This window comes from Melospiza georgiana, chromosome 1, assembly GCF_028018845.1.
Source record: "Melospiza georgiana isolate bMelGeo1 chromosome 1, bMelGeo1.pri, whole genome shotgun sequence".
Lineage (NCBI taxonomy): Eukaryota > Metazoa > Chordata > Aves > Passeriformes > Passerellidae > Melospiza > Melospiza georgiana.
Window position 1 is genome coordinate 135,566,484 of NC_080430.1, and position 19,574 is coordinate 135,586,057.

The 19,574-nt window shown below is 39.2% G+C and overlaps 1 protein-coding gene across 1 annotated transcript; it reads right to left on the bottom strand.

Annotated features, from left to right (window-relative positions):
* Window positions 1-7,816: 7,816 nt before the first annotated feature.
* LOC131084887 (Y+L amino acid transporter 2-like) lies at window positions 7,817-18,944 on the bottom strand. The gene is made up of 9 exons (XM_058026656.1): window positions 18,443-18,944; window positions 17,060-17,185; window positions 14,295-14,439; window positions 13,305-13,428; window positions 12,485-12,588; window positions 12,115-12,211; window positions 11,003-11,152; window positions 8,594-8,777; window positions 7,817-7,908 (listed from the first exon to the last, which is right to left on the bottom strand). Exons 1-9 carry the CDS (start codon window positions 18,942-18,944, stop codon window positions 7,817-7,819), a joined length of 1,524 nt encoding a protein of 507 aa, XP_057882639.1.
* Window positions 18,945-19,574: the final 630 nt, after the last annotated feature.

Below are 19,574 nucleotides of genomic sequence, written 5' to 3' on the forward strand. Positions count from 1 at the left end.
TTATTTCCTAGTGCTCATGTCTGTGTTACAGCCTATTTTGTTCTACCAAAGCAATGTGGTAGAGCCACAGAGCAGCTGAAAAGCAGCATGGCTTGAGCCCAGAGTGTTGAAGCCATGAAGATGATTTACTGTTGAAATCTTTTGCCCTATGTCCTGTTTCCAGGGAACTGATTTTGCAAAAGCACCCTGCTTTGAACCATTAGTGGAAATTGATTGGCTGTGCTGTATTCAGGAAGCTGCACTGTGCCACCCTGGCCTGTGCTGATACATCTTCCCAGCCACACAGGAGGCTGAGCTGTCAGTCCCCATCCTTTCTCTAACCAGGAACTTAATAATTTATTGCCATGGATATCAACAGGACAAAAAACATTACAGTACAGGAGCTCCCTCTGCTCCAGTCAGCAATTCAGCCATAATGAAGAATCATAGACTCAGACTCATAGAATCATAAAATAATTTGGGTTGGAAAGGACCTTTTAAGGGTCCTACCACCCTGCCATGGTCAGGGATGTCTTCAACTGGATCAGGTTGCTCAGAGCCCCTGCAAGCTGCTCTTGAATGTTTCCAGGATGGAGCTTTCTTTGAGCTTCTTTGTCTGGCAGACACACCTGCAGCAACCCTTTCATTTCCCTTTGCATCCCTTGCTAAATTCTGCTTCAGCTGCATCTTGACCTTCCTGACCTTGCCCATACAGAACTGACAAACATCCCCCTACTCCTTCCATCTCTTTACCATCTGGATTTGTAGCAAGCAGTAAAACTAATGCAGGTATTCTGCCTGGGAGTAAAGTAAGCAAAATGAAGAAAAGAATATGAAATCTGCATACCCTTCCCCTTTTGCTCCCTTTTGCTGCCTACCTCTTACAGATATCTTGCCCACTTTGTGCCTATTGTTTACTTGCAGCTATTACTAGGAGGAGCTGATTGAGAGTACCTTCATGTATCAAGAGAATTACTGGCAGCAGATGAATATCATAAGCTGAGATGGAAGGTGAGGATGGCTTGGTATTCCACTAAGTGAACAGAGCAAGGGGATTGCTCTAGAAGGCAGTTAAAGTGGAAGTGAATTCAACAGAGTGATACAGAAAAACAACAAATATAGAACAAAGGCTATAGCTGTCCATGTACTGACATCATATTGGCAGCAGGTCAGCAGGCATCTGATACCAACATTGTATTTTCCAAAGAGTGACTTTATAAATATTTCTTCACTACCAAATAGCAGAGAGACTTGGATATTTCACAAGTTTTATCTGACAAAAAGATAGAGAAGAAAAAATGGGAGTATAAGGATGAAAAACTACTCAGACATTCAAGCAGAACAATTTTTTTCATTTCCATAAAATAGCTGATTTATTATCTATTAGCTATGATTAGTTCATTTATTATTTATGGTTAATGTAGAAATTCTGAAAAATTATTGTAGAAATTCTGATCCTTTTCATTCATGCTGTTACGTATTGAAAACAGCCAGAATGAAAAAAATCTGTCTGCTGCTACAGACACCAAGGCAATCCTGTAAAGAAAGAGGAATGTTTGAACTTTAACCTCATCTTCATTGGACTTGCTGCAGGTTGTTATAGATACATATTAGTCAGAATATGTAGGTGACACTTTACATTGGAGTTAAGCCTTTACATCTCGGGACTTTTGCTGGGGGCAGGAATATGCACATGGCTCTGGTTCTGCTGCTCCGAGCAGAAGATCTGAAAAGAGCAAGCTCTTTTTCCTGAGAGCACCAGGCAGAGGAGTTCTCCCTCTTGTGGAGTCAAATGTGACTCCGTTGGCAATTTAAATTCTGCTTCCATGATCACCCAGTCTCAGAGACAGACAGGACATAAGTCCTAAGACAGCAAGAGAAAGATGGATGCAATTTGCAGGATTCCTCATATGATGGCACAATACAGGCAAGAGGAAGGTCTAATCAGAAATAAGGTAATATCACCATGAACACCGTATTCTGACCTGAACATACACTGTGCATTGCAATAGTTCTGAAATTCTTTTGCACATCAGGCATCTGGTTCAGCAGCTTGTCCTTAACTTATGACCATTACTGTCAAATTTGCCTTTCTTCTGTTTTTAAATGACTCTTTGCACTTGTACAGGGAGTAAGGATTTATTACAGTTTTAAACCAGTTCATGCTCTTTTGCTTTTTCTTTTCCCCCACCTCTCTGGTCTCTGCATGTAGGTAGAATGTTTTCAAACATCATCAAGCAGGTTTTCTTCCAGTGTAAACTCTTTTTGCCCTCCTTCCCTCCCTCCAGCAGGTGTGGCTAGTAAGAGCTTGAGACAAGAGATGCGTGACTTCAGGTGGCTCTTCAAAATGCAGTTTATTGTATCCAAGATGTTACAACAGTCCAGGGTCGTGGGTGACAGAGCCTGTGTCTACAGCTGTCAGCCCCAGCTATAGACAAGCCTGAAGACCCTTTTGTTTTGGCTACAATGCATTATATCCTTTTATTTGCTGAGCATCTTAAAACCTAAGAACCAATCTATACTTTTACTATTACCTGTAGCCTATCATAACTACTATCATTACCATATGATGGTCGATACTATCCAATCACAACATAGTATGTAACAGTTTAAGCTTAAAGTTGTCTTTCAGTTTTTATTGCAGTGGAAAATTCGTAGATCTTTTTTATACTAGCCACATTGACATGTCTTGTTTGCCTGTGGTATCTTTCTGCTTGGTAAAAACATCCTTTTGTTTGTGGTCAGCTTATCCTTTGCTCTAAGTCATAAAATCTCTTTCCAACTTGTCATAACCTTTGCTTTCTTAGTTGTCCAGTAAGATCAGCTCAGCAAACCTCAATTTACACATCTATTATTCTTCTATATCAAAACTTGCTTCCATCTCTATTTCTCTCTCAGATTCTACATTCAGAGACCTTTCTGCCAAGCACACATTCCTGTGAAACTTTCTTGTCAAATGTTCATCCTTTCCAACATCTCCCCCATTCTGATGAACAACAAAGATGCTAGAAACTGTCTTCTTATTCATCATTCTCTGCACACATTGAAGTGCAGAGGGCACCCACTACTATAATTACAATTATCACCACTAAAACAATCAAGCCTACTTTACAGGGTTCCTTCAGCCAAGGTGCAAAGCTCCAACCATCAAACAAACAGTCTAGCCAAGACTGTTTCATCTGCTGAAATTTGGTTAGCTAAATCTCTTAAGTTTTGCAGCTGTTTATGAATAGAAGTAGAATGATCAGACAAGTTCATACAACACAATCCTTCAAAATCTTCACAGCCATGCCCATGTGCTAGTAAAAGAAAGTCAATAGCAGCTCTGTTTCATAAAGCAGCATGTCTGACTTCATATGTCAGCAAATCACTAATCATAGCAGAGTTTATTTCTTTACTGAGCCAACACCCTAATTTGTTTAACTGTTTCACTGCAATTGAGGACAGCGGAAGCAAAAAAATGCTTGTAACAATTGATTTTCCAGAGTTCCAAGGGTGAAACTCACTATCACAGTTGCTGTCATAATGATGCCCCAAGGAAGATCTTATTTTTCTATTTTTCTTTTTGATTGCTTTTTTGACACTGGGAGCAATTATTGTAAGTTTTCCCAGGGCACAAGAGGCACCATATGATTTTGAGGGAATACCTTGCCAAGCCCTGTCTCCACAGATAAGACAATTCCTTTAGGAAATTGAATAGGAAGTTTGTTAAAATGATTTGTGTGAGGTTCATTGTATGTAAGAAGCTTAGTTTGATGACACCAAGTCATTACTATAAACTGGGTGATAAGGAGTAACATTTAGATGAGGGCTGTTTTTTCCCACAAAATGAAACAAGTAACAAGTGTCCATAGTTAATGAGCCTAAAAATTCTAATTCTTGAATGTCAGATTTATCAACTTTATAATTACCAATATAAGTTTGGTGTCTCAGGCTGGGAGTTGGGGAAATGTCATGATTGTCATATGGCCAATATTTATCAAAAGTGACATTATCAAAAGTTTCTGGGAAAGGCACTACAACCAAACAAGTTGAAAGAGTTTTATCAGGGGATTGTGTTGGATAAGCAGATGGTGTCAGAGCCTGTGGACTTGGCTAAAGAAACCCAAACATTTGTCTTTGGTTGAGATACAGGTAAAGCTTCACTTTCACAAAATAAAAACAAAAGGGTAAAAGCTGCATTCACCCACACAAATGATAATAAAACTCCATTATTTTCTTGAACTGTTTCTGGCAGACAATTTTCTTTGGGTGATTCTGCATAATTCATGTTTGGGTGCTGGTTTCTCGGCTTCCACTCGCAGGGTCACTGGCTGGTGTGGAAGCATCCATGGGCTTTGATGGGTGGTGCAGTTTCATGTTTTTTGCTGGCAGCCACTTGAGTCCTATATCTGTAGAAATTCATGCAAAGTCCTTGCCCCATGTTATAAGATCATATGGTCCTTCAATTTGTCCTGATTCTAGATTTTTAATTGAAACTGGGGGCTACTCTTTCAGTTTTGCTTTTTTGTTGTTCATGAAATATCTGTAAATGGGGGGGGATCAAGCTCTTCTGCAGAGCTATTCAAAGAAAGTTATAAACATACAAAGCTTTATTCAAACTCCTTTGAGGTGTATCCTGGGCTCCCCCCCTTTCTGATGATCTAAAATGTGTTTTAGAGCTTGGTGTGTTCTTTCTACCATTCCCTGACCTGTGGGAGAGTAGGGAATACCAAATGTATGGCAAACACCCCAGTAATTTAAAAATGTGGCCAATTCTTGTGAAGCATAAGAAAGACCATTTTCAGTTTTGATTTCTTGAGGGACATCCAGTGAGGAAAATGCTTGTGAAAAATGCTGGCAAACATGTTCAGCTGTTCCTCCTAAATGTGCAGATGCAAAAACTGCTTTTGAAAATGTATCAGTAGAGACATGGATATTTTTAAATTTCCCAAAAGAAGGGTACTTTGTGACATCTGTTTGCCATTTTTGAAAACTTTCCAACCCTCTTGGGTTGGTGGCATATGTAGAAGGGATAGGTTGGACAAGCTAGCAGTCAGGGCAAGCCCTTATAATGGCTTGTGCTTGCTCTAGGGAAATGTGAAAATCTCATCTGAGCACCTCTGCATTTTGGTGAAAAAAGGCATGACTCAATTGAGCTTGTTCAACAATGTTAGGCAAGGTAGCTGCAGGAAGCACCAAAGTGGAATCTTCAGTGTCTCCTGCAGTTGCCCCACCACATGCTGCTGATGCCAATGCATCAGCTCGTGCATTCCCTTCTGCCATAAATCCTGGGAGACCAGAGTGAGCTCTAATGTGGGCAACAAAATACGGATTAGTTCTGTGTGACAAAATTTGATAAAGACAGGTGAGCCAAAGACAATTTGTTGTTCCTAACATCTTTTAAAACAGAGCCTTCAATTCTCCTAACAATGTTAGCAATGTATGCTGAATCAGTGACTAAGTTAAAAGACTCTGGAAAGAGCTGAAATGCTCTTACCACGGCTGCCAATTCAACAGTCTGAGGAGAACCTTTGAATGTCTGAACATCTTGTTCCCAGGATTTAGTATTTTTATTTTGCCATGTAACTACTGCCTTGTGTGTTTGTCCTGGCCCATAACTGAAGAGATTCTAAAGTTTCTTCACTGATAAGGGGTTTCTCTTTGTAGCATAATTTAGCTTTGATCAATTTGTGTGCTGGATAATGAATGGAGCAAACACCTGGAAAATCTAACAAGGCATACAACAAATCTGACTTTTGCATGGCCCAATCAAAATAGGATTTAATTATAGGTAAGTAGATGATTGTAAATTTGCAACCTGCTGTAGAAAGAAGCCTTGCTCTGCCTTTGATGATGATTTGAGAAATCATCTCTAAAGATGTAAAGATTGTCTTTGGTGACCTGTAAGAAAGAAAAACCCATTCAGTTATTAGCAAAGGCAATTTTGAGAGGAGTCCCATTGGAAGATGAGACCATACAGTCTCAGTGTTTCTCCTAAAACTGCAAGGAAAAAATGTTTGTCTGGAACATAGAGATGTGCTGGTCTGTTTGGCAGAGCATCAGTAATTTTCTCTAAAGCCTTGCAAGCTGCAGGCGTAAGGAATCTGGGGGATGATTTAGTGGGTCCCTCAGTGCTTCCTGCTGGCGGCGGCGACATGGTTAAAAGATCTCCTCCAGTCACAGCGGAAGTCCTGGGGTTATTTGGAAACAAATCTGGTTGGTTTTTGGGGTTTGTTGGTGATGGATTTAAGGATTTGGTGTTGGATTTAAGGGATCCCCCTCATCCTCTGAGGTAGAGTAGCTTTTAGCTTGGTCTGCCTCTCTTACTGCAGCTGCAGTTGGTGTTTTCCTCTCCCTCTTCCTCCTCCCCTCTCTCGGCTGGAGAGGTGGCACGGGGGGTTTAGGTGGAATGGTGGGGGGAAAGGGCACTGCAGCGGGAGTTTCCCAGAAAACATTTCTACAAGCACACAGCAAGTGGGGAGTAAATCTGCTGCTGTTTTGTCGTGGTGAGAAATAGCATTGTATCATTTGACCCCCACAGAGTCCCAAAAGTCTCTGGTAAACACAGCCGTAGAATCGGCATTTGGGAACTTGGTCTCAGTCCATGGTAGAAGCTTTTTAAGCTCTTGTTTTGGTAATTTACTTGGACTGGATTTAATTAGATATTTTAAATGCTGATACACATGTCTCTGATCGGCAGACACATTCTGCCCCATTGATTCCCCAGTGCTCACCTGCTGTCCTCCTTGCTGTACGCTGAGCTCCAATCCAGGTACTGTCCTGCAGCAACACCTGTCCAGCCTCCGGTCACCTGCCTTTCAGGTGCCTGTTCCTCCTTGTGGGCTCTTCCTTATGAGTTCACTAGGAGGTCTCTTACTGCTAAAAGTCCGAGTTTGCCTACTAAAATGTGGGCGCCATTAGTAAGAGCCTGAGACGAGAGATGCAGGACTCCAGGTGGCTCTTCAAAATGCTGTTTATTGTACACAAGATTTTAAAGCAGTCTTGGGTTGTGGGTGACAGAGCCATGCCTATAGCTGTCAGTTTCAGCTATAGACAAGACTGAAGACCCTTTAGTTTTGGTTATATTGCATTATATATTTTTCTTTGCTGAGAGCATCTTAATACATAACCAATTAATACCTTTACTATTACCTATAGCCTATCATAACTACTATCATTACCATATTATGGTCAATACTATCCAATCACATGAGTTAATATGTTACAGTTTAAGCTTAAAGTTGTTTTTCAGTTTTCTTGCAGCGAAAAATTCTTAGACGTTTTTCCGACTTGCCACATTGGCATGCTTATTTGCCTGTGCTATCTTTCTGCTTTTCCTAAGACCTATTTCTGCTTGGTAAAAATATCTTTTTGTTTGTGGTCAACATATCCTTTGCTCTAGTCATAAAACACCCTTCCAACACGACTTAACCTTTGCTTTGTTAGTTGTCCAGTAACGACTGGCTCAGCAGTTGTCAATTTAGACATCTATTGTTCTTCTGTATCAAAACTTGCTTTCCATCTCTATTTCATTCTCAGATTCTGCATTCAAAGAGTTTTCCGCCAAGCACACATATCTGTGAAACTTTCTTGTCAAACTTTCATCCTTTCCAACAAAGTGCTTTATAGTTTCAACATGTTACATGATAACTCAATATTAACAAACAGAATTTTTAAAAGAAATCCTGGAAAACAGAGTGTTTTATAAAACCATCACAACTTAACTGACATCAAACTGATGCACAGTACAGTGGTTGGCACTCTAGTATGACTGAACATGTGGGGAGAACTTCAGATGATAAAAATTGTTCCAGATAGGAGATGTCAAGGCACAATTCTCCATGTTGAGGCAACTCTATTTACTCTTGGCTGCAGTGGGTTCCACATCTATGTCCAGGTCTGACAGAGCACAGTAGAAGAGCATCTGAACATACTTCGTTGTTGTAGCTGTAGTGGCAAAAATATGTGACAGAAATTTAAATATATCTTAGACATACATCTGGATTTTGAGGATTTGAAAACATTACACAGATAGTAGAAAAATCTTGAAACACATTAATCAATAAAATTAGGCATAAGTTATAAATAGCTAAAAGCAAAAGAAGCCAATTATTAAACTGAAATTCTTGTTTAATCATGTTTTCATCAATATTTTCATTGCTGATAGCTTAATTCAAAGTATAATAAACAAAAATATTAAAAATTTGTTTTTCCAGACTGTCTGAATTTGAGGACTAGCAACTACCCTTCAAGTGAATAATTAATTATTTCATTGTTTTTGAAAATCTGTGGACTCCTCTGATTTGGGTTTTTCCATTCTTGGATGGAAAGTGAAGCAAAGATGTTCTGGTATTTCTGCCTTCCAGGGTATTAAAAAGATTAGGTTTAGTATTCACAATCCTACGTGGCTTTTATTGAGCCAACACAGTTATGACACCTACATATTGGCTTGTTTTGTACAGGTAAGCATGATCTTGTTTTCAGGACCATGTGATAAAGCAGATGATCTCAGACATGCCACATACCAAAGCATAGCCAAATTTCATATAAATAAGGATTTCAGAAAAATTGTTCTTTCTTTCTTCTTCTGACCAAGGTTTTGACATGGTGACTGGGACATGATGTTGCTTACCAGAGAGCCAAAGTAGACATTTAGGTCGTTTTTCAACTGGCAGATAGACTCCCAAATAATATGCAGGAATGCCTGAGAGGGCAATCCCAACCCCAATAAGGGAATTGATTGTGTCACTGTAGAGAGGCACTATAATCAGGAATAGGGAACACAAGCAATATACTATAGGGAAGAAGAGGCTAAGCTGTGAAGACAAAAAAAAAAAAATACAGCATTTGTTAAAAGATGCAACAAACACTCTATTGTAAAAATTCAGGCTTTGCAGATTAAAGTTCGACATGTCAATAATAAAAGTATGTACTGAATCTTTTTGACTGCTTACAGTCAGCATAATTTATTAACTTCTGTGTACACCGCTGAGAGTCTTATTTGGTATACATCTGAGCATCTATTTTATTTTTTTCAGGCCTGCATAAACTCAGTTCCTTTACAATTAGTAAAAGATCAACCTTTGAAAGAAATACTTAAAGTAATGGGTAGCTTTCTCTCCAACTTCAGTTCAGAATTGTTACTTGTATTTTTGGTTGGGAACTACCTCTCTAGACCTTCAATTACATTCTTGATGTTGTAGAACTAAAGGACTGATTTACAACCCTTTTTGTGGGCACTTAACAAATATCATATCACAAATAAGGAAAGTTGGGCCATGAAGCTGATATGACTGGAGCACCTTCCCTATGAGAGCAGGCTGAGAAAGCTGGGGCTGTTCAGCCAAGAGAAGAAAAGGTTGCATGGACACCTCACAGCAACCTTCCAGTGTCTTAGGGGGCCTACAGGGAAGCTGGAGAGGGATTCTTCACCAGGAAATGTAGTGATAGGATAAGGAACAATGGGTACAAACTGAAAGAGGAGAAATTTAGGTTAGGTATTAGGAAGAAATTCTCCACTGTGAAAGTGGCAAGACACTGGGACTGGTTGCCCAGGGAGGTTGTGGATATCCCAACTCTGGCAGTAGTTCAAGGCTAGGTTGGATAAATCCTTGAGCAACCTGGTCTGGTGGAAATTGTCCCTAGGTTAGGACTAGGTGATCTTTGAGGTCCCTTCCAAACCTTGACCTTTTATGATTCTATGAAGGTTTCAAAAACCTCTTTATGAATTTATTTTTCACTTTTTATTTTTCCTGTCTCTAGTAGTGAGCCTTCTCAAGGGTCCAGGAGTTGACATTTTAATTCCAGCTGAAATTGGTGAGAGTTTACTGTTATAAATACTTCTTTTCCCTTTTAAAGGATAAAAATATAAGTTGATGAAAACCAACTGCTGCATTTCATAAAAGGAAATGGTGTATGTGGAGTTGTGGTGTTGACTAAGCTGGCAAATGCTGACAGGAATTAAACAGTCTTTGTGTAAAATCTGATTGTAATCCTTAGTAGAGTCAGAGGCAAAATTGCCAATAAGGCAAGATTTAATCTTTATCTTCTACATATTTTGTGGGAAAGTTTGGAAATTGAGTGTGAACATGCCTCAGGAAAATTTGGTGTGCTGTGGAAAATTAGGAAGGTTTCTAGCAGGAGGTGCTTAGAATATTTTATGCCTTTGTTTGAACTTTTTAAAAATTAATCAGGATGTTACACTTTAGTGGAAAGAAAATGTGTTTGTAAAAATGATGGAGAAGTTTAGGAAGAGAGATTGACAAAGAAGAAATATTTGGGGGGTGTTAATTTGTAATTCTCTTGATTTTTACTGCATCACTGCAGAGCCGAAATGCAGGTCACGGAGCCAACACACAGGAACCAGTGCATGGTTTTGTGTGCCTGCTGTGTGTTTCCATCCTTGCTTCCTGGACAATCACTGGATTAAAACTAGAAACAGGTTTTAGGCATACTTTGTTTCTGTGCACTCACCCTTGCCTAACTGATAGTCAAATGCTCTTCTAAGTCAATCATCAAACTTGCATTTTACTGTTTATGACCACTACCCAGTGGGAGGGAACATTCAAAATATATTTGATAATTTAAGCTAACTTCTGTGTGGGCAGAATTCTGGACATTTATGGGCTTTGGAAGGATTTTACTGTGCTTGTTAAATCATGTAGGTTTGATCAGAGTGTTAACCTCTCTGGACCTTCCATCACCAGCTCTACTGAGTCTGCTGTTCTCTCAAGATGGGCTAAAAACCCAAGACATTTATTTATACCTTATTTGTTTTGAAACAAAAATTATAATAAGTCTGAATGAAAGAAGAATAAATGGTGTATATAATTTCAATCTCACAGCAAAACTACCAGATCAGATGTTCTTGTGGGCTCTTAATGGGTTTTGCTCCTTCATCTTGTATTTTGAAAGAATTTCTATGGCTAATAAATAATCTATAATATAACTGGTACTGTTATGGTTGTGATATATATTAAAAGTCTTATAAACACATGCATTAGCTGGCTTTTAGAGCTTTGTTCCTGACTTTTTTACTTACTTTAACAGGTCGTGGTCTATGTGGCTGAGTATATCTCAGATAGATTAGTCCTGCAATAGATAGACCCACAAAGAGCCAGTAGTTGAAGCAGTAGTAATTAATAAGGAGGAAAACATCTTCCACAAGGAGATAAAGCAAAGTCATTAAGCCCTAGAAACAATAAAAAACAAAGACTTTTTAATGTGAAAACAAGGACAGAGTAAAGTTATAAACTGACCGGTTTCCAACCTATTTGTATGAGCTTAGGATTTAAGTCCACTCATAAACTGAAAGCATTAGAGAAAATTCTGTGCCCTGCAGGTGTGCTATACTGCCTGCACAGAAAGACCTAAACCACCAGGAATTCCATGTCTATTTTAACAGATGAGCAGAAAAACTTCCACTTTCCACATCAAAAATGTGAATGGTGGTATACCCAGAGAGTATAAATCAACTTGCTAGTGCAAACAGAGTCCCTGTGAGAAGAGTCTTTATAATGAGATTATAATTTTTGGTAAATTATTTGATGTCAAGCAGGGTGAGTATGATAATCTATTCATAAATGATATGTAACACATGGCAATGGCAGACCTCAAATAAAATGCATGCTTAAATACATAGATTATTTATGAAAATAATTTCCAGTAATTCTATAACACAAGATCTCATCTGTATAGTGGCAACAGAAAAAAAGTCAACAGGACTATAGGCATCCAATGGTAGAAATTTAATTTTAAGAGCTTTGTCATTCCTGTTATAACTACAGTTGTAGAACATCAGCCTACAGCAGGGTCGAAGAGAAGCTCCTGACATGTTCTCCTCCTTTTAAAGTGAAACTTTAAAAGCTCACATAAGAGACATAAACAGCTCTTGTCTATACCATTACATCTTTAGCCATTCTCTGTTTTCTCAGCAATGCTATTGTACTTCTCACTAATATTGTTTGGAGAGCCCATGAACAAATCAAGCCATTCTCTTTCCACTGAAAAAAACCCCTCAATCAAACAAAATAACACCCCTCCCGCCCCCTCAATGAGTTTAAATTGTGGGCATATGCAGAAGATGTCTCCAGGGCAGGAGCAGAGATGTTTTACCCCAGGTGCCAGGCAGGCGCGAGGCTGGGCGTCACTTACGTTGAACAGGAGAGCGGGCACCGGTGTGAAGCACTTCACGTGGATCAAGCTCAGACTGACAGGGAGGTGGCCTTCCCTGGCTCCAACATAGAACAGCCTAAAAAAAGACTAAGGAAACTCAACCATAGGAAGAGCTTTTTGCTTCCTGACAAAGCAAAGAAACAATTCTTTTATTACTCTGTTGTAAGTGCTGTTCTCTTCTTAAGTGGCTTTAGTTTATCAAATGTTGCTAATCATGAGAAGACATCTGACTGTAACAACACCTCCATCATAAATGTATGACTTGACATGGCAAAAATTACCAAACTAGTAAAGAAGGCAGATTATAGATTCCTCTTCAATTATTTAAAATAAATCTTCTATTCCATACCGAGATGCTGCAATAATTGATGAGTTTAAGCCACTATAGCAAGACATGGCCACTGCTATAGGAATTATCCACTTGGCATGACTAAGGGTTTCACCTGCAAATGTCTGTAACAGAAAAAAAGAAAATGGTGAGGCCCACTGTGTTAGGAATATGGATAATTCTGAGAAACTCTCATGAAAACACATTATCCCAAATGTAGTGTCATAGCCCATGCTTTTTGATGGCACCCAAAAATGACTTAGGAAATTAGAATTTGGAAAAGCTGATCAGCATCAAAATAAAATTGGCAGATACATTAAAAATATTTTTAAAAAAATCTAAGCCTAGATTAATTCAGTGATGGAAAAGAGGATGATGAATTTGCTTTAAAGTATTCTGACAAATCCCAACTGTAGTAATCCATGAATTATTATTTTATTTTTGTATAAAATATTGATAAGGTTTAAAAAACATTTCAGTGCACATTTCTGCACTGAAAATATTGCTGTGGTTGTGCAGCATTAAACATGACATACTGTACATTAGAATGATAACAAAAAAAACTGGTTCTTCAAAAACCCAGACTTTCTATAGCTCCTTGGTCCTGGCAAAAGCATCTTTCCTATGATGTAGTGTTAAGAGCAGGATTTACAGAGTATAAAAGACAATTTTTCAAGAGCATATTTATTTGATATATTCTTGATATGTACCTTCTGGTACTGTTACATGAAAAAAATGTTTTAAGCAGCCTTCAACATGATAGTATTTCAGCTGTTTGCCAAGCATGCTACCTGAAATTTTCCTGCAGTGTCTCTGGTTTGAGTTATGTTCCACAACTTACCACAGCCACCGCATCACTTGTGAGGAGAGCTGACATGTCCAACACTACATAGTATGCTATATTAGTCAACAAGTAAATAATAGCTACAATAGGCATTGAAATTGCAATAGAAAGAGGTAAGTTCCTGCAAAAGGAAAATGGAAAAATTAGTCCATGTTATTTAAAAAAGAAATAATTAAATAGAAGATTGTTCCCAGAATGGATACCTCCATCACGTCTTGTAATCCATCATTTTGAATCATAGTGTTACAAAACAACAAGCAGCCATGTGTGAAACAATGCCATAAAGCCATAAAAAGCTTAGTTTGTTGCTTGTGTGTCTGTCACAAGTTTAAAAGAAAAAGCCTTAAAACATTCATACATGTAAATTTAATACACTGTCTGTTATATGCAGCAATGTAAGAGAGCTCTGAAACAATAAGATTTAAGCACAGACTTAGGTATTTTCTTGATTGTGGCATTTTTCCCTGACTGATAACCTATGCATGTCCCAAGACAAGATGGACTATATCAGCTTGAGTGGCTGACTCAAGCCAACTCCCACAGGGCTGGTGTCCCTACAGAAGGGGGGAGATGATATTTGCCCATAAACCATAATGCTGAAGATCACATCATAAAAGCCACAAATCTGACACAGTCTTACTCTACTGGTGGCAAAAAATGTCTTGGGAAAATAATTCTGCCTAACTGAAGAGATGCAGGGAATTTTAGAGGGCCAGATGCACCTTGCTTTTCCTTGCTTCCAGCAGGGATTTGTTCTTCTTCTTTAAAAATTGTAGTCTGAAGTGGAAGATGTAAAATACACATATACAGGTAAATGATTCATTAGTGTGATATAACTGATAAATGAGCACAATAATCAGAAAGAGTTCTCCTACTTACTCCTTCATTTGAAGAGAAGAGAAAATAATTTGACTAATCAGAAACAAATACAGAGTGGCTTGTCCTGCCATCACCTGTCAGCGGTTCAAAGGGAAAGCCTGTGTTTACCTCTCAGGATTCTGCATTTCCTCGGTGACATAGTTGAGCGTGTCCCATCCTGAGTAGGAGAAGAGGGCAGAGTAGAGAGCCAGGGCAATCATCCCTGGGTTTGTTGCTGAGCCCTCAAACGGAGCTCTCAGGTTTTCAGTTTCCCCTGTACAAATGGCAGGTGCCAATTGACTGTTACATTTCAAGGATTGCAACTTAGACGGGCACTACACCTCAAGTGCCAGCTAACCAAAAGGAAATAACACCCCACTGCATCCGGGTTTCATTACTGTTTCTAAAACTGCACAACTTACATTTTTAATTAACAAACAAGAGAGTTTCAACCAGATGTTCAGACAGCTACACTTGCACAGGGAGAAAAGAGAACATTTTCACGTTTGTTATTTGGATGTGACTTTTGTAATTCTACCAGAATTCACAGAGTCCCCTCCTGACATTACTGCTGACCCTTCCGAAGGAGGGAGCCATACCGAGGGCATGCAGTGCCCTGTCAGCCAGGATGAGGCGCTTGGCAAACCCAGTTTCAGTTCCTGAATCTGTCTCATATTCCTTCCTAACAGCTGTGCTTTTATTTTCCCCAGATGAATTAGTGGCCACTAGAGGGGGACCTCCTTTACTTTTCAGTGGGATGCTCTGACCGACAAGGGGCTTCCCCAAAACTAAGGGATGAAATTAAAAATTTTTCCTTTCAATATTCTGCTTTCGTTAAGCTCCATTGGTTGAGATGAAAACGTGCAGAGTGCTGAAAAATAGGCCAAATGTTAGTGAAACTGCACAAGCCTTCACTGCCGAGCTGGAAAGGGGAAGAAAGACCTTACTGAGATTGCAGAAGGAAAGTCTACCATCTAATGAAAATGGAAGCGGGTTAAGTATTAAGAGAAGACAGAAACATGCTGAAACTTCAATTAGAAAAGAAAGTAATGTCTTTTTGTTGGCTTTTTTTGTAAAATGAAAGCACTGATTCCACTAAGGAGTTTTTAGGTACAACAAATGCAATTCAGTCACCAAAGAGCAGGAGACTGTTTGAACCAAAGAAGAGAAGATATGAGATGTACACATACTTTGGAGAAGAAAACGGTCGGAAGGTAAAAGAAAGAAAAATCAAAAATGTTCAAGAAGAGTTTTCTGAGTTGTTTTTTTGGTAAAGACAGTTCATATTCAGAATCAGTTATATTTACAGACCTTTAACACAATAAGTGTATCCAAGCACATCAGAAAGAATAAGGCAGGGCTAAAACATCATAACTGTTCTTTTCATTAAAACAGCTGTTGAGTTTAAAAGGGTCATTGACCTGATCACAGCTTCCTCCAGAAATTGGCATCATTCCTCCTCCCAGACTTTCCCGGATTTAAGTGCTCAGTTCTGCTTAAACAAAGCAGAGATGAGACCTTTACTACCAGTAAAAGCCCTCAGCACTTTGTGTGCCTCACCATAACGTTCCCTTCATGCTTCAACCCTCCCTGAGCCCACAGAGCAATGCAGAGGAAACAAAATGGGCAGTATGTGGGACCAGAGGGAGCAGCCCCTGCCCCCAGCAGCACAGCAGTGAGCAGGAGGGGAGGCAGTTTTGAAGGAGGCAATTTGAAAGCAGGGGTGGTGCTGCTACAGAGGTGACGCCACAGAATCACACTTTTGCAAAGCTGCAGCAGTTTCATGAGGGGAACTACTCCTTCATGCAACTGTGACCCTTAAGCAATGCTTCTTCTCGGAATGTTCACCTCTCTGCCCTTAGGGCTGGGTTTGGTTGTCCGGGTCCCTTTAGACTTCAACCAGCTGGTGACAACTGACATGCAGAGGTAATGGCTAAACCAGAAAGCTTTCCTAAAGTCTAATGCAGCTTTATGGTGTAACACCTGATGCAACTGCAGCAAAGGAAAGGAGGAGGCCAGCAAACAGAAATGGAATAGAAAGTATGCTTGTTAGGTTTTATAAGTTAATTTAGCAGGAGAAAAAGATAATTCCTAAACTGGAGAGGGAAAACCACCTTTATTTCAATGGAATAAAGATAAAGGCTATGCAATATAAGAATTTCAGAGGAAATGAAAATGCAAAACCCTTAGTAATCTAAGCAGCAGAGCTAGAACTAGAGGAGAATTCACTGTACCAGAGGCCCAATTAATAAAATCAAATCTATTGCTATATACAGAGCTCTGAGGTAGCACCAGCATAAACTGCTCTCCAGCTTTGCAGTGTGTTCACTTCAGTCCAGTTACTGCTGATAGGAGGTGGCTCATCTGCCCTGTGATGCCTTACAGTAACACCATGCCACAGTGATTCACACAACTGCACTGTTGCAGTCTTCTCCTCTGTTTCTAGGAACAAAGATGCCCTCCCACACATCCCACCTATGATTTACCCTCTCTGGCTCTCTTCCGGCAGGGTGCTGTGCCTGGGGGGTGGTGCCAGTGGGGTGGGAATGGTGGTGGGGGGAACTGTGAGGAGCAATGCAATTTCTGTTCCCCTGTCCTGTTACAGGACAGGTAGTAATGCATGAGTCAGACACCGAGGCTGACTTTAACTAGTCAGTGATGTTAATTTAGCTGCTATTTGCTATTCAGACCAAGCAGCACAGGACTTGGCCTGAATAATTAACCCTCTATTGCTTAACAAGCCATAAAATACATCTGATCTTCCCATGGCAGACTTTTCTTTGCAGAATAAACAACACTTCATATATAAGTGTTAAAGATCTCCCTACATGGATTTTGAAATCATCATATATGATTCATTTCATAGAATTTTGGTAAATGAAAATGATTCTTACCTTTGCCAATTTTGTAAAGGCCAACAGATATCACCAAGATAAGAGCCATGACTTTGGCATATGTGAAAATATCTTGTACACGGGTACCCCACTTTACATTAACACAGTTAATAAATGTTAAGGAACCTGCAGAGAAATAGAATATGCATGAAAGGAGCCCTGGATGTTTAACATCACTTAAGTCATATTTCAAAGCCATCTATCCAGATACTACTACTCTTTCAAGGAGTAAAACTGAATTAAATTTCACCACTTCAGGACCACCCAGATTTACTAAAATTAAATACCTGGTTTAAAATTTACACAATGGTTTTCTGTTTTCATGACAGTGAGTAGGACAAAACACACCAATCTTTGAACTTTAGGACTAGCTCCTTCTCCTTTTAAATAATATTTACATTTTATTGAACTCAACAAGAGCTATTTACATACAAATGATAGTATTTCTTTATATCCTGTATATCAAAAATTTCTTCCTGCCGAGTTAAGCTCCAGTTTTGGTACAGAATAAGGACAACTTCTGCACAAACATATTTTGCATGCTGTGAGAAGATACTGAATTGAGCCAGGCCAGCATGCTATTACTCTGTGCTCGTGGTTTTGAAGTTTCCTCCTTTTCCCAAATTCTCTGCAGTCAGGCTTGTCCCTCAGCTGGCAGCAGGTCCAGCCAGGGGCTGAGCCATGTGCCCATCTGCTCTCACTCCAGCACACACAGGGCAACACAGCAAATTTCTCCCTCTTGCCACCCCCTGATTCAAAACAGAGATAGATGAGGAAAGGTGATGGTGTGCGTTGGCACCAGGTATGAAGCCCAGCTGCTGGAGAAGAGAGCAGAACAAACATGGCATGGTCACATAGAGTGCTCTCAAGCATGGATCAAAGTGGGCTTTTTCTTATCTAGAAATCTTTTTGGTCTTTGCTTCTGTTTCCTTGACTTGCCTATAATCTATACTTCAGTTTTGAAAGGAAGAAAAAGGGTTTTGTAATTCTCAAAATGAAAATAATTTAGAAATCATTCTATTTAGTTATGGCACTAGCATGCAACCACACATGCTCAAAGAACTTCTTGCCTTCATTTTCATAAATGAATCTGTGCATGTGACAGTGTCCTGTCAGCCAGTTAGGCCAGTGAACCCATAGACATTTGTGTACCTTTAATCAGCAGTCACAATTTCTCTCTGCCAAATTGTTATAATTCTCCTCTCCCCTCTAGTAATACCAGCTCCAAACACAATACATCTGAATAAAAGATTATTAGTTCTTAAGAACATGTTTTTGATAGGTAATAATTATTTTCACAGAATACAAAGAAATAGAAATTTAGAAAAACCTTCTCTGACCACGCATAATTACAGTTCTTAACTTCTGGCAATCACTACTTACATATACAGGCAGCTGCAATCAGCCTGACAGCGTCATACGGCGGCTCACAGTGGGGAAAAATTGGCTGAACAATGTAGTTAGCAAATGTGATTGCTATCACTGCCTGAGTTGTTGGTTCGATAATTAGCAAGGAAGACCAGAGTCTGATGAAGGCCACAAAGGCCCCAAATGCCTCCAGAATATAGGCATAACTGCCTCCAGATTTTATGATGGATGTTCCCAGTTCCACGTAACACAAAGCTCCAAACAGGGAAAAAATCCCACCAAGTGCCCAGATGACCAGTGAGAGTCCATAGGAAGCACTATACATTAAAACCCCTCGGGGTGATACGAATATACCAGAGCCAATCATGTTCCCTACAATTAAAGAAACTCCATTTAGTAATGTGATTTCTTTTTTCATCTGCATTTTTTCACTTGTCTCTGCCATATTGTCCATTTCAGCTTTTGCATTCTCAGTTCTGGACTTTTTATTGCAGCATTTTTGCCAAGGGGTTGGCATCTTCAAGTCACGTTATCTGAAAACAAGAGGAGAGAACATTTTTGTATTATTATTATTATTATTGATGCATGTGGCATCAGAGACATGGATAATAAAATTAACATACAAGGCATAAATGATACAAAGAACAACTATTTTGCCTGATTTTATCTTGCAGTTCAGGAACAGCACACTAGTGAAGTTTTTTAACTTTCATGGTTACATACCTTTTTAATGCATGAGGCCACTGTCTTTGGTTATAGATTCTGAAGCTTTTGTTAACTCTCAGTTCACTATTATTATCTGTCTTGAATTGTAATTCTATGTTATGTTATTGAAAATATTTTAAGGAAGGAAGAGACACTGTATCCCGGGAAACACGTTCTAATACAGCTGGAGTATCTTCTACAAGAATACCTCTTCCTAAAATTTGTTCTTATCTCACCAAGAATTTCAATTTCATTATTATTTGTTTTATCAAATGACATTCACTTGAAAACTGTTCTGCTGGAGAACACCAAAGACAGAAAAAGAGCCTCAAAACCTCTAATCTCACAAAATAAATGTTCATATGAGGGTAAAAAAATCTTTTACTGCGGCAGTGAATAATGCAGCTTGGTTAGCTATTAACCTCACTTAACTCAGGAGAAG